General features: G+C 48.0%; 1 protein-coding gene across 2 annotated transcripts; it reads left to right on the plus strand.

The window, feature by feature from the left end:
- The first annotated feature begins 6,580 nt into the window (after nt 1-6,580).
- On the plus strand, nt 6,581-11,661 carry ARPC5 (actin related protein 2/3 complex subunit 5). Of its 2 annotated transcripts, none has more exons than XM_082287628.1 (4): nt 6,581-6,734; nt 7,485-7,557; nt 9,256-9,432; nt 11,555-11,661. In XM_082287628.1, the coding sequence occupies exons 1-4, from the start codon at nt 6,592-6,594 to the stop codon at nt 11,612-11,614; spliced, it is 453 nt and encodes a 150-aa protein (XP_082143754.1). In that variant the 5' UTR covers nt 6,581-6,591; the 3' UTR covers nt 11,615-11,661. The 2 variants fall into 2 exon arrangements, with proteins under 2 accessions (XP_082143754.1, XP_082143753.1); XM_082287627.1 differs by lacking the exon at nt 11,555-11,661 and adding an exon at nt 10,239-11,462.
- Nucleotides 11,662-14,086: the final 2,425 nt, after the last annotated feature.

Genomic DNA, 14,086 nt, shown 5'->3' on the forward strand with positions numbered 1-14,086 from the left:
GCACGCCCGGCGCTACGCCCGCTAAGTTAGATCCAGGTGCATACGGAACCGGGCGTCCAAGTTGCTAAGCCGCTGATCTGCGGCCCTGGATAAGCCGTGGCCGCCATCCAACCGAACGGCAAGGCAGGCTGTGCACCCTGCCTCTGCCCTGACCCCCCCGCCTTTGGCGGCGCGGGGTCCCTGGGGGCTGCGGAGTCCTGAGACTGTGCAGGGTGAGCCGGCGCAGGCTCTGCCTGTGGAGCCGGGGGGGTTATTCCAAATCCACCATCACTTGCCCCGGAAGCCCAGTCAGCGGGGCCCCCCTCGGACATTCCTCCGTCACTCATCACCGAGATAGGCGAGCCAGCCCTGCTATCACAGTCAAGGGCTGTCAGCAGGATAAATAACGACCGCCAGGTTTTGTATAATTCTAACGCTGCCGGCTCCCCAGTCGGGAGCTCGTGTCGGACAGTGCATCCGAGCTCTTGCCATAAGGAAAAGTCCAGGGCAGTATCTCTGTCCATGGAAATCCCTTTTAAAGCAGCCCAGTCTAATAATTCCCGAACTGAGTTTTCAGGAATGGAGGTGCGCAATATGCTAAACACACCTTTCCAGACCAGTACCACAGCGTCGTTCTGTGAGCCGCTGTTCGCCATTTCTCAGTTCTGTCGGACCTCCCGGTCCCGGGGGGTTAAAAGGAACAGCATACCTCTACAGGAATTCGGCTTGGCTCGCAGCGTGCAGGACACGTCAGAGAGTGCAAATCACGTCGGGCAGCACCAAATATTACCGCAGGCCTGGTTCCTACGGTATATCACCGTGTCCCGCAGCCATAGGGAGGAGGAGGAGGAGAAGATCCAGCAGGCAGGAATTGTGCAGCAAGATTGCTTTATTTAATTATTTTACAAACTCTTTTATAGACTTTTTTCTTCATAGTCTAATTGGACAAAGGACCAGCCACCCCTTGGGGGTGATTGGCCAAAATCCTAAAACATCCATTATCAAAATATTTTCTACTATACCATATAAACAAGACTTTCCAAGGTTGCAGGTGGCTTGATTGTTTACATTCCCTGCTACCTCTTCTGTGAGAGAGAAAAGTCTCTCACGGACTTAGAAAAATAACAAGAAGATCCTCACTAACAGCATTTTTGTACCTACATGCTACTGTGGGTTTTTTTACTCTGGCAAAGCAAGCTATTGAAAGTTGCTTGATTTGTGCTAAAACCAATAACAGGGTTACAAAGAAAACTGCCGGGGGAGGGAGGCCTTGGGCTGTACGTCCCTTCCAGAGATGCCAGGTGGATTTTACTGAAATGCCCCGAGTGGGAAGGTTTAAATATCTTCTGGTAATAGTATGTCAGCTAACAGGCTGGCCAGAAGCATTTCCAACTGCTTCAGCAACTACAAGATCAGTTATTAAAGTATTTTTGGAACAAATATTTCCAATATATGGGATTGTAGAAACAATAGACTCAAACAGGGGAACTCATTTTACAGGAAAAATTCTTCAAGGGGCTATGACTGCTTTAGGAATACAATGGGACCTCCAAATCTCCTGGTATCCAGAGCTTGGGCTGGGTAGAAAGAAGAATGGAGAAATAAACACCTTTTGAAGCTGGTCATAGCAACTAAGATGCCACGCGTACAGCTTTTGCCACTGGCTTTAGCAAGAATAACAGCCAGACCCAGAGGAGATATTCAATTATCTCCCTTGGAATTGATGTTTGGAATTAGTTACTGTTGTAATTCTCAGTCTAGTGGGGCAGTGAAGATAAGTGATGTATATTTAAAACAATATGTGGTCAGGATACTGTCTCTTGTGAAATTTCTGCAATAGGAAGCTCGGCTGGCACAGACCCTGCCTTTGGACTTTGCTGTTTGTAAGATCCAACCAGGACACTGGGTCCTAGTTAATGAGTAGAAAGAAGCACCACTGGTGGTAAAGTGTCATGGCCCATTCCAAATGTCACAGAACACAGACACGGCCATCAAGACAGCTGAACACAGGTGGACCAATCACACTCGAGTCAAGGTCTCTGATGCCCCGGAGACCTGGACATCTCAGCTGGAGGAGGATGGGAGTCTGTGATTGACACTCTGCAGGAGTGGGTGAGAGCAGTAGCCAGTGTGTCCACATTGGGGGAAGCCGTGTGTGCCTACCCACAGACCATCTGCTGAAAGCGTCTGTATGGGCATCCCCTCCTTTTGGATCTCCAGCCATTGGGGGGCTAATACTTGCTGTCATTGTTTTCTTTACGTTAAGCTGTTTCTGTGCCTTCACTCACCAGAGGTGGTGCAGACAACAACGTGAGAATTAGATTAGGAGATTAGATTACACCATTAGAATGTTTTTTTTAATAATCTTACTTTTTTATTGTCAGTTAGGTTTGGGCCAGAGGTGGGAGAATTGTTTTTTAGTCCTAGGAGAAGAAGTAGCAAAAACCTTTAACCTTAGCCATTGTTGGGTCTGTGGAGGGCCAGGAGGATCTGAAGATTGGCCATGGGTGGCCAGCCCAGTCGAACCTAATTGGTGAGTCAGCTCCCTGAGTGAGGTCCATAACGGAACAGGATTCTGGGATGAAGAAGGAAGTCCATGGTGACTTCATTCCTCTGAAGGAAGCATCTATTGTCGAAATAGAACAGGAGGCATATACGTGGGAAAAAGTGTTTGTGACTGGACTTTATCTTTGAGTTTAGATTGTTGGACCCCTGACTGCCCTCTTTATGATTGTTCCAAATATCGAGGCAGATGGAATCAAGTGCACATTAAGCTCACTAATGGTAGCTGAGTAAAGTGTTCCTACCATAATTACTTGTCAGGATTTCTGGGGTTGTCCCAGGATTTGAGTAACAGTGAGATGTCACTGAGATGATTTATTGCTCAATCAGTCTCACATGTATTGAAGGGTGAGACAGAAGAGTAGTTGCGAACAGCATCTCTCATATCAGAGGCAGTAGTTACAGTAACAATAGCAGAAGTGGTAGGTCTGGCAGCTGTGGCAGGTACAGGCGCCAGATAGCAGGAACTCAGTGAGGTAGCAGCAGCTTGCTGGAATAGCAGCAGCTACAGTCTTTTTCTACAAGGCCTTATATACTTTTTTAAGCCAATAAGGAAATGCCACAAAAATTGCTAACACATTGGTACCAATCAATACTGTATGATTTTGCCACAATGCATACTTTCTTATCCAATTAACATATTGCTATTATGGTCTATTGCACAGGCTTATATTAGTACATCTTAACTTTCCAAGAAGCTCTATTATAAAGTTTACTGTTAAACTCTAAATTCTTTACTCTTTTACTTATCACTATTATTTCTTGCATAAAATATGTTTTTACTTGTTAAAATACATTTCTACTCTTATAAAGCACATTTATTTCAAAACTACAAAACTGCGTTTGCTTTAAATTTGCAAAAGCTCATTACTCTAAGTCAGGCAGTCTTTGCCAAGGCCACAAATCAAAACATGTATCCATTTCTATCTGTTCAAGCACAATGTCCTTTATGTATTCTGTCAGCACCTGTGGATTCTCTGTGAGTTCTCTGTAACTTCATTTCCCACAATACCAAAGGGATTTTGAAGGCTGTCAAGCAGTGGGGAGGGACAGGTTTTTTACCACTTATTTTTAAGCTGCCCACAAGATAATCCCACAAGTAGGACACATGTTGTCCGTGACTACCAGTGGAAATGGCAACAGTGGAACAGAACTCAAATCTTTTTAAATAAGTTCTGGTCCAGATCTAACAAAAAAGATCTGGGATGTAACTGTAGGTGGAAATCTCATGTGGGAGCTTAGAAATGCAAATATTGTGATTTTTATGGTGGGGCAACTATTGTTGGAGGACTGTTAGGTCCAGAAAGCAAGCTGTATTTTGACCCACCAATTGATGATGAAAATTAGGAAGACCCCTTTGCTAACAGAACATGGGCTTTTAAAGGACATTATTGGATTTGTGGCCAGCATTCTTATCTTAGGTTACCTCCAAACTGGTCAGGGTTATGTTATGGGGCGTATATTAGACCGTTGTTCTTTTTGCTACCACAAGTTCAGGGAAATCAGCTAGGAATCAAGGTATACAATGATCTAATTAGAGAAAAGCAGTCAATTAATGCATCCCTGGCTGGAGAAGGGGAAAAATGGGGGAAAGATGAATGGCCACCTGAGCAAATCATACAACACTATGGACCAGCCACTTGGAATCCAAATGAATTAATCTCAGGTGCCAGAGAACCCATTTATAATTTGAATCGGATAATTAGTTTACAAGCTGTCTTTGAAATAATAACCAACCAGACGGCTACAGCTCTTGACCTTCTTGCCGACCAATCCACTCAGATGAGGAATGCGATATTTCAACATCGGACAGTATTAGATTATCTATTAGCAGAAGAAGGGGGAGTGTGTGGAAAATTAAATGGCTCAAACTGCTGTTTGCAAATGGATGACAATGGAAAAGTGGTGAAACAAGTAACAAAGGGAATAACAAAGTTAGCACATGTACGGGTCCAAACATGGAAAGGATGGGAATGGGACATGTTTTCGTGGTTACCTGGTGGACTATGGGTTAAATGAATGCTTTCTTCCTCTTATGTGCTATAGCAGCTCTCATCTTTTTACCATACATGACACCTTGCTGAGCGCAGTTCATTCAGCAATTCAGTGATCAAGGGGATGTAGGCAGAAGCCATGTCTACTGATCCAGAGATGGCTACAAAAGGACAGAAAATGATGTCACTGCAAATAATCGCAAAACCAAAAAAAAAACCCGGGAACAGAAAATTAAGTCAATGGTAACTAAAGTTTGTAAAGACAACTATTGAGAAAATAAGAAGAGGAGGGATTGAAAGGAATTAGAAAGAGGTATCTTTACAAACAAACTGTGGGCCTGCTGGTAGATAAAGCCAGATACTGAGAGGTGAAAGAAGCAATGGGAGGAACCATAAATTCCATAGAAATTCCATAGGAATTCCACTAATTGACACAGACGGTTACTCACTCAAGGCCATGCTAAATCTCTGGACTTCTAGAAAAAGAACAGAGACACAAAGGAGAAGAAAAGGGGGGAGGGCATATACATTAGAAGGGGGTCTATATTAAGCATTCGGGAAGTCTGTACCTCTCAAGTACCTCAGCCAATGGGGAAAGAGAGAGGGAAATGCGGTCGGGAAATTAGAATAAAAAGGAGGCTTCGTCCTCCAACAACTTGAGAGACGCCATGGGAAATGCCCATGGCCTCTCCCTTTATTTGAATAAAGTTACAGGACTCCTCTGTCTCCTTTTTGGACATAAACATCTGGTGTTTGTGGATTAATTTTCCTGACATATTTGTGTGTGTCTATTTTTTTTTTCCAGGGCTGCTGTTTTCTATTAAGAAGAACCTCGCAAAGCTGTGCCATTTCCTAATTATTAATAGGATAAATATTATCTACACAATCCAAGTGTAACTTAAAAAAATACTAATCAGGCTGTGGCTATTTTTTAACTCTCAGGGTCAGCAGGTGCTTTTGGAGTAGGGGCTCCCTGAGCAGCCTCACAGGGTACACTGTCCAAGCAGGGCAGCTCTGGACTCACTTGGACCTCACGGAGTCCTGTGCAGCCTGGAGCTGTCCTGGGGGTGGACAGAGGGACCCAGACAAGCTCGGGAAGTGGCTCATGGGAATCTTATGAGATTTAACAAGACCAAGTGATGGTGCTGCACCTGGGTCAGGGCAACCCCTGGGGTCAATCCAGGCTGGGGATGAGCAGATGGAGCAGCCTTGGGAGAAGGACTTGAAGGTGCTGGTGGGTGAGAGCTGGACCTGCCCCATGCCAGAACCCCCCGTGGCCTGGGCTGAGCCCCCAGCATGGGCAGCAGGTAAGGGATGGGGATTCTGCCCCGCTCAGGTGAGACCTCACCTGCAGAGCTGCCCCAGCCCTGGGGCCCAGCGCAGGAAGGACCTGGAGCTGCTGGAAAGAGTCCAGAGGAGGCACCAGGATGATCAGAGGGGTGGAGCAGCTCTGCTGGGAGGAAAGGCTGGGAGAGCTGGGGATGTTCAGCCTGGGCAAAGGAAGCTTTGGCTCATTGTGGCCTTGCAATACCTGAAGGAGCTGACGGGAAACACGGGGACACAGTATTTACAAGGGCCTGGAATGACAGGACAAGCATGAATGGCTTCAAAGTCAGAGCATGGTGACAACACCGAGGTTGTGACTTCAATCCTGGTATGGGCTATTTACTTAAGAATTGGACTCGACGATCCTTGTGGGTGCCTTCCAACTCAGAATATACTGTGAATCTGTGAAACTGCAAATTGAAAGAGCGTAGGTTTAGATGGGATATTGGGAAGAAGTTGTTCCCTGTGAGGGGAGGCCCTGGCACAGGTTGTCCAGAGAAGCTGTGGCTGCCCCATCCATGGAAGTGTCCGACAGGCTGGATGAGGCTTGAAGCAACCTGGGATAGTGGAAGGTGTCCCTGCCCGTGGCAAGGGTGGGATGAGACGGGCTCTAAGGTCCCTTCCAGCGCACGCTGTTCCAGGATGCACTGACAGCGCTCCCGCTGCGCCGGCGCCGCTTGGGGCGGGGCTGGGCCCGGGCCGGCGGCGGCTGCGCGGGGCGGGCACGGCCATGGCGAAGCACACGGTATCGTCGGCGCGGTTCCGCCGGGTGGACGTGGACGAGTACGACGAGAACAAGTTCGTGGATGAGGAGGACGGGGGTGACGGGCAAGCGGGGCCCGATGAAGGCGAGGTGGACTCGTGCCTGCGGCAATATCCTGAAGGGAGCGGTGGGGGCGGAGCGGGCGCGGCCGCCGCCGGGGCGGCCTCATAGGGGAACATCCGAGAGCGGGCACCGCGGCGGAGGGGAAGCGCTGAAAGGAGTTGGAGGGGAAGGGATTGGCGGGGGAAGGGGCTGGCAGGACAAGGGAAGAGGTTGAACGGGGAAGGGGCTGGCAGCAGAAAGGGGCTGAAGGGGGAAGAGGCTGACAGCAGGAAGAGGCTGAAGGGGGAAGGGGCTGGCAGCAGGAAGAGGCTGAAGGGGGAAGGGGCTGGCAGCAGGAAGGCGACCCAGCTTCCTCCCCTGCCTGCAGCAGCAGCAGTCCCCCAGGGCTGCGCTCAGGGAGGTGTCCCGGGGGGATGCAGACAGGGGGTTTCCTGTGCCCAGAGAGCTCCCCGGGCTGCTGTCCCGGTGGCTGCTGGGGCTGGATGTGCCAAGCTGAGGCCTGTTCTCAAGGGCTGCAGATTACAGAAATGATGGAGAATGGTTTCTTTTTCTTGCATCCTCGTTCAAGGAAAGGCCTAGGAAGTATTCTCCAGTCCTGGAACTATACAGCTGCTTGTTGATGCTGCTCCTGCCTCAAATGGCCTGAAAATTGCAGCCTTAGGTTGTAATCTCATTTTAGCTGGTGAGGGAATCATTGCGTCAGAGTGTTTTCAGTCATGCACAAGCCAGCTACAAGTATGGCTGTCCTGGTACGTGATGTTCATGTACTTGGTGTCTGGTCCTTAACCATCTGGCACAGGGAACATGATGGCTGCACTGCAGGCGGCTCTGAAGAACCCTCCCATCAACACAAAGAACCAGGCAGTGAAGGTAAAATAGCACCTGACTCTCTTATAGGTTACTCCCTAAAAATTCCTTCCTGTCTGTTACCTCTGTGCCATCAGTTGTACCTTGAGGAGGCCAGAGAAGCAGGGTTTAGGGTATTCCCTGATGGTGAAACATCTGTGACCACAAGTGTTTTAATCTTATTCAAAATACTGTAGCTCAGATGTCGCCTGTCCAGGTACCTTTACCTTGGTACTGGATCATGTGTGGTTCTCCTACCACTGCTGGTTGTGTTTTATGTGCCCAGGTGTCACCAGGTGCGCATGTCTGACTCAGACCATATGTGGCAGCTCAGAGATGTAATTGTTGTGTGCTCAGGGAACCAGGGTTGCAGTTGTCACCTCTGACTAATGAAACCACCAGCAGTGAGCCTACAAAAAAGGAAGAATTGGTTTTTATCACATCCAATCAAAATGAAGCTGTTAAAACCTCAGGAAAAGCGAGCCCTCCCCGTGTGACAGAGTGTGGGAGTCTGCTGGGTGCATGCATTTCTGAATCTCCCCAGGATGAGTCCTGAATGGCTCGTGATTGCAGTGGTGGGAGGAACAGGCTGATAAGATGTAGCACTGCCCAGCTGGTGAGTGCCTGCAGTCATTTCTCCCTGCCCAAGGAGAGGCCCAGGGGCACGGTTCCCTGCTGCTCCCCTGGCAGAGCTGTTCCTGCAGCCCCAGCCCTTTCCCGAAGGGTTTCACAGGGCTCTGAGAACTAGCTGTTATAAATAGGGCTATATAGTTTTGTCCTCACATTAATGACTTGTTTCCATTAGCCCTCTGTTGAGGGATTTAAGAATCCACTTGGTGGTGGAATTGAAGAGGGCAGAATGACTGAACGTTAGTATCTGCCTTAATTTTTAGTTATCTTTGGAACTTTTATATTTTTACTTACAGTCATGTGAGAAGTCTTGCTAAGCCAAGTGATTATGGGATATTGAATTGGGCAGGAAAACTGACATCTGCAGTTTCTGTAGGGTGAAGCTGCCTGAAGTGTTTGTGTGATGAAATTATTCAAAAGTCCAGCAACCCTGAGACTTTTTTTCTCATCCCGCCTCAGTTAGTGATGGATGAACAGGATGAGCTGCTCTTTGCTGATTACATGGCTAATTGCTGCTATAAGCACGCCACACACATTCCCAGGTCTGAAATGACATCCAGGTCAATGGTTATTAATGCACAATATTAATACTGCCAGTCTGCATCCAGTGTGTCTGGGACAGCAGTTGACTGCTTGGAAAACACATGGCTTCCAGCAGTCACCTCTTCCAGGCTGCCAGTGGCATTTACCTAGATTATAATGGTTGTGTCACATTAAACACTACGGGAAAAGGCGCTGGTGGGAAGGGGGGCCAGACAAGCGCTTGATTGTTATAATTATTTTGGAACTTGATAGATCTTGAGCTTCCATAGGAACATTTACTATTTAGCCATAACTTAATTTAAGGGGTAGAGAATTGCAAACACTAACAGAGGCAGAAAAATTAAAGCAGGGCAAATGTGTTAAACTCTTTTACATTGTTTATCCTTGGGAGGATGTGTCTGTTATATCTTACTATGACAAGCTCTTCACACATGTCCTCTTCAGCATTGTTAAAGAGAAAAATGCTCTAGTTCAGTTTGTTTGAGAGGGGAGGAGTGTTTGGCTGCACCTCACACAAGGACGGCTGTGTCTGTGCTTGCCTGTTGACAGGACCGTGCCGAGAGCATCGTGCTGAAGGTGCTCATCTCCTTCAAAGCCAATGACATTGAGAAGGCAGTGCAGTCCCTGGACAAGAACGGGGTGGACCTGCTCATGAAGTACATCTACAAGGGCTTTGAGAGCCCCTCCGACAACAGCAGTGCTGTGCTGCTGCAGTGGCACGAGAAGGTGCGTGCATGGGGACAGCTCCTGCCAGAGCGCCCAGGCCCTGAGCCTGGCAAGAACCCCCTTCCTGTCTGGTGAGGCTCAAGTGCCAGATTCAGGCTGTGACAAGAGTATGGCTCAGAGCTCACAGCTGAGCTAAATCTCCTGCCCACTGCTGCTTCCTTGGGTAAACACCCAACAGTTAAAATTTGGGTTTCCCTTAGACTGAGGCAAACAAAATGGTTTCATCCTGTGATTCAAGTAGGCAGGAGAATTTCCTTCCTGGAGGGAAGCAAAATTTGTAGCTTGGTTATGCAGGGCAATGAAAGCTTAATTAAAGTTAAATAGCTTTCTTGAAATTGAGTGTGATTATCATACCCTGGCACCCTGGCTACTGGTGTTTTGTGGAGGGCAGGCAGATGCTCATTTGCAATATAAATGTGATCCAGGTAATTTCACAGACTCCCAGAATGGTTTGGGTTGAAAGGGACCTTAGAGCTCATCCTGTCCCCATGGGCAGGGACACCTTCCACTAGCCCAGCTTGCTCCAAGCCCCATCCAACCTGGCCTTGGACACTTCCAGGGATGGGACAACCACAACTTCTCTGGACAACCTGTGCCAGGGCCTCACCACCCTCACAGAGAAGGATTTCTTCCTGATACCTAACCCTACACCCTGTCAGTTTGAAGCCCTTCCCCCTTGTCCTGTCACTACAGGTCATGTCCAAAGTCCCTCTCCATCATTCTTGTTGGCCTGTTCAGGTCCTGGAAGGGAGCTCCAGGCTGTAGCTGCCCTGGCCTGGTGTTCATTGCCATGTTTCCCTTCCCAGGCGCTGGCTGCCGGAGGAGTTGGGTCCATTGTGCGCGTTCTGACTGCCAGGAAGACAGTGTAACTCCAGCAGGGAGTGACGGTGTAAATCCAGCAGGGTGCTGCTGGTACAACCCCTGATCCCCTCCCGGCAGGGCCGCCCCTGGGCAGCCCTGTCCCCAAGCTTTGCCTTCGCCCTGCTGCTTCTGTCGTACCCCACCAATGATGCGCATTGTGATCTCTTCTATGGTTAAATTCTGGAAAATTAGGAAGGTGGAATTTTACTTCTAACAGGAATATTTGGTACTCGCCAGCCTTTCAGTGACATGTTCAGTGATGTAAACAATTCGGTGTTTAGGGTGATTTGCATTTGTGTGTAATCATGGCAGATTTGGACCTGACTCTGAGCAAATGCTGAGGGACACAGGACAATGTCTTAATTTTTTTTGATAGCAAAGCAGTGTTTTGAGAAGTGGGGCAGCTATTATTAACACAGGTAACTGGACTATGTTGCCTTTGGTCAACCTCTGACCCTACACCCATGAGCAGGAGAGAAAAAAAAGCTCTTTTCCAACTCTAGTTATCATTCCAGAGAGCTGAGTATTTTCCTTAGCCTGCTCAGGTTCCTTGCAATCAGTCTGATGCTGAGTCCACAGCAGGAAGGTCACAGTGGGATGGAGTTGTCCATCATGCAGTTTGGAAAGTGGAATTTGAAAGGTTAATGGTCCATCTACACTGGAGCCCAGCCTAGTGAACTATTCTTATTTTGATCCTGAGGAGAAGAAGAAAAAGCTGCTTTTTACACACCAGATCACCTTTCAGCAACTGGAAAGTGATTTGGTTTTGTCAAGCACAACTAAATGGCTGCCTGAGATAGTCTGAGAAATGTATCCTGGTATCCATCCTCGCAGAGCTCCCCTGTTTTGTTTTCTGGTTGTGTAGGGTCTGTAAGGATACCAGACAGCTCACATTGCTGTTGCATTGTGCCTCATCATGTTAACTAGTGGGCCAGTCAGGTTCCCAAATAAACAGGAGTATTTTAAAGAATTAGGAAAGCCCAGGGCATCCCAGACGACGGATCACCATAGAAGGTTTAGAGCCAGGACTGAAATACATGTGTTTTAATTTCACTATTTTACTACAGTTCAGTAGTGTAAAACTGTTGGGGACCTTGTGAAATCTTTGCTGTTTTTTGATACCTGCTTTGTTTTTGTAATAATAATAAAGACAATAAATCATCACTGAATATTTACTCAGTGTCTGACATGCCTTCAATGCAGACAGAAACCAGCATGGTTACCCCTAAACCATACAGTGCCTACCTAATTCTCTTCATAGGATGCTTCTCCTTGCTCACCTCCTCCAGAAGAAAACAGGCACAACCACAGGAAGCACTGAGATCGTCAAGTGGGAGACCCAGCCTTGCTACAGAAGGCACAGAAAGCATCCAGGTTTCACCCGTAGATCTGTACAGAAATTCTCCTGGACGTGCAGCAAGGGTTCCATCTTTACAGCTCTGCCAGGGACTGTGATTGGCTTCTCTGGTTCTTTCCACTTGCCCAGATTTGGGTTAAGACACCAATGAACCTCATTTAAAATAATATAAACTGTAATCCCAGAGAAGTGGAAAGTATTTTCCAAAGCAATTGATGCCAAAGCAAATCACCTGCCTCTAGACTGCATTAGATAAATGAAGTGAATAAAAAGAGTGGTCTTAATGTTCTGCAGATCCCCTTGGGTGAGGCAATGATGGATTTAGGAACATTTACAGAACACGTACATCTGTGTTTCTGTTCAGGGATGTGCTAAAACACGCATTGATGTGGGGATAGGGCAGGATTTGCAGGGGCAGCTCTGCTGGTAATGAGTGACAGGAAGGGAAAAAGTTTTAAAAAACAACCTATTTCCTCCAAATTCTGCCTGACTTGTATTGGTGGATCGTATGGATACCACCACAGGGGGTCAGATTCCTGTTAGGAGAAGGAAGCCTTCAATGGAGAACCACAGACTGGGAAGGGTGACAGGGTTTGCAGAGCTCTGCTGCTTCAGCTTTGGCTGGAGCGTGTGGTAATGGCACCTTATCAGTCACATCCTGCTTTTGTGCCAGCTGAGAGCCACTGCTGTCCTCACTTCCACCTCACTGTCTGCCACCATTTGGGAAGAGAGCCAAAACCTCTGGGTTCTGTGCAGAGCTCCGACCTGCCTTCTGGGAATGAGGTGGACATGGTCCTCTGCTCCTCCTGCTCAATAAAACTCCTCACAAAAAGGTCTTCCCTTGGGCATAATGGGGTTTTTTTTTCTGCCTGAATCAGTCTTTTCTTGACTCTCCAGAAATTAAAAACTTGTACATATTGTCACTATACAAACTCAAAACACATGCACTGCACCCCAGCTGGATTTTTGACATTTCTCTGTATTTCTGACCCATCTATTGGCAATCTGGGTTTGCTGGATTCCAAGGGTCTTTCACAGGAAATGTCACCATCTCTGTTACTCACTTCCTGTTGGATGTTATCGTAGAAGAAATGAGTTTACCTACTGAGTAATCTTTGGGCAGAGAAAGCGGAACGAAAGACTCGCTCTTGCTGAAAGGACTGTGTTTATCACAGCTCTGAAATCTCACTGTTACATTACAAATACCCAGGCAGAAGGAGAGCTGCTGTGAGCATTCCAACGGGGATGATCTCTCATACTCATCCAGCTCCCCTTGTACTGGTTTTGGGATAAACCTGACCCAGCAGTGCACCAATTCAGATAATTAAATGAGCGGAAAATTATGCCTCCAATAAGGTGAACCCTTTGCTGCTCCATGGGGTCTCCCATTCCTCTCAGGAATCAGAAAAGGCACCTACAGGGGTGTTTTCACACTCACCATGTTGTTACTCCTACCCTTTTACCTGAGCATCACTTCAGCTGGCTGCATCTCCCTCTGCCTTCCTGGAGGTCAGAGAGTCTTCCATGCTCTCGTGGGAAGCCCATAGGAGCCAGCTGGGATGCTAAGGGCAGACATACAGCTGGAGAACCAGAGAGCCCCAGGCTCAGGGTTGTGTTTGGTCCTACTTTGGATCAAAACCCCAGTCTTTGCTGCTCAGGAGCTCAGGTTCCTCCATCAGCAGGACTCAGAAGTCTCCTCCCCAGCCTCCCTCCCACTGCTGGAGTTACGTAATTTGCTGGGGAAGTCTTAGTAAAGGCACAAGAGCTGAGTCTTGCTGACATATTTTAAGGTCTTACAAAATACACATCACATTGTTGGTAGATGGGGCAGAGGCAAAGTACTTCCAAAAATGCTTAAAAACCATGTGTGGAGCAGCCATCTCTAAACCTGTGAGTCAGCAGCAGGTCAGGGTCCTGCTGTCACCATGTGCCCCATGCTCATCTTGGCCCTGTGCTCCCACCAGTGTTCCAGAGCCAGTTATGCTTCGTTGGCCCTAAAATGCCTGGACAGAAGTGATGTTACACTGAGCCCTCGGGATATGGTGCAGCATGGCCACTGCCCCAGGAACCCCATCCATGGGCAGCTCCACATGCCCTTAGCAGTGGAACTCCACACTGGGACAACACGGTGGGGTCGGGAAGGACCAAGGGTTTCCCAGGCAGTGCCTTGGGCCTTACTTCACCTCCCCACTTGGGCAGACAGGGAAGCCCCAGCCCAGCTGTACCTGCCAGAAATTGTCTGCAGGAATCGCTTAGCAACGATGGGACTGCGCTTTGCAGGGCACCCAAGGGCTCAGCCCAGCACTCATCCTGGGGTTTTGCAACTTGAAATTTGACCAGATGAACCACCCAGCTGACAAAATCCATGGCCTTTAATGTAAAAAACGGAGGAGCAAAACCCGAGTAGGCAAGGGGTGGTTGCCCGAGAGGAGCAGG

This window comes from Coloeus monedula (assembly GCF_965178545.1).
Source record: "Coloeus monedula genome assembly, chromosome: 9".
Taxonomy (NCBI): Eukaryota; Metazoa; Chordata; class Aves; order Passeriformes; family Corvidae; genus Coloeus; species Coloeus monedula.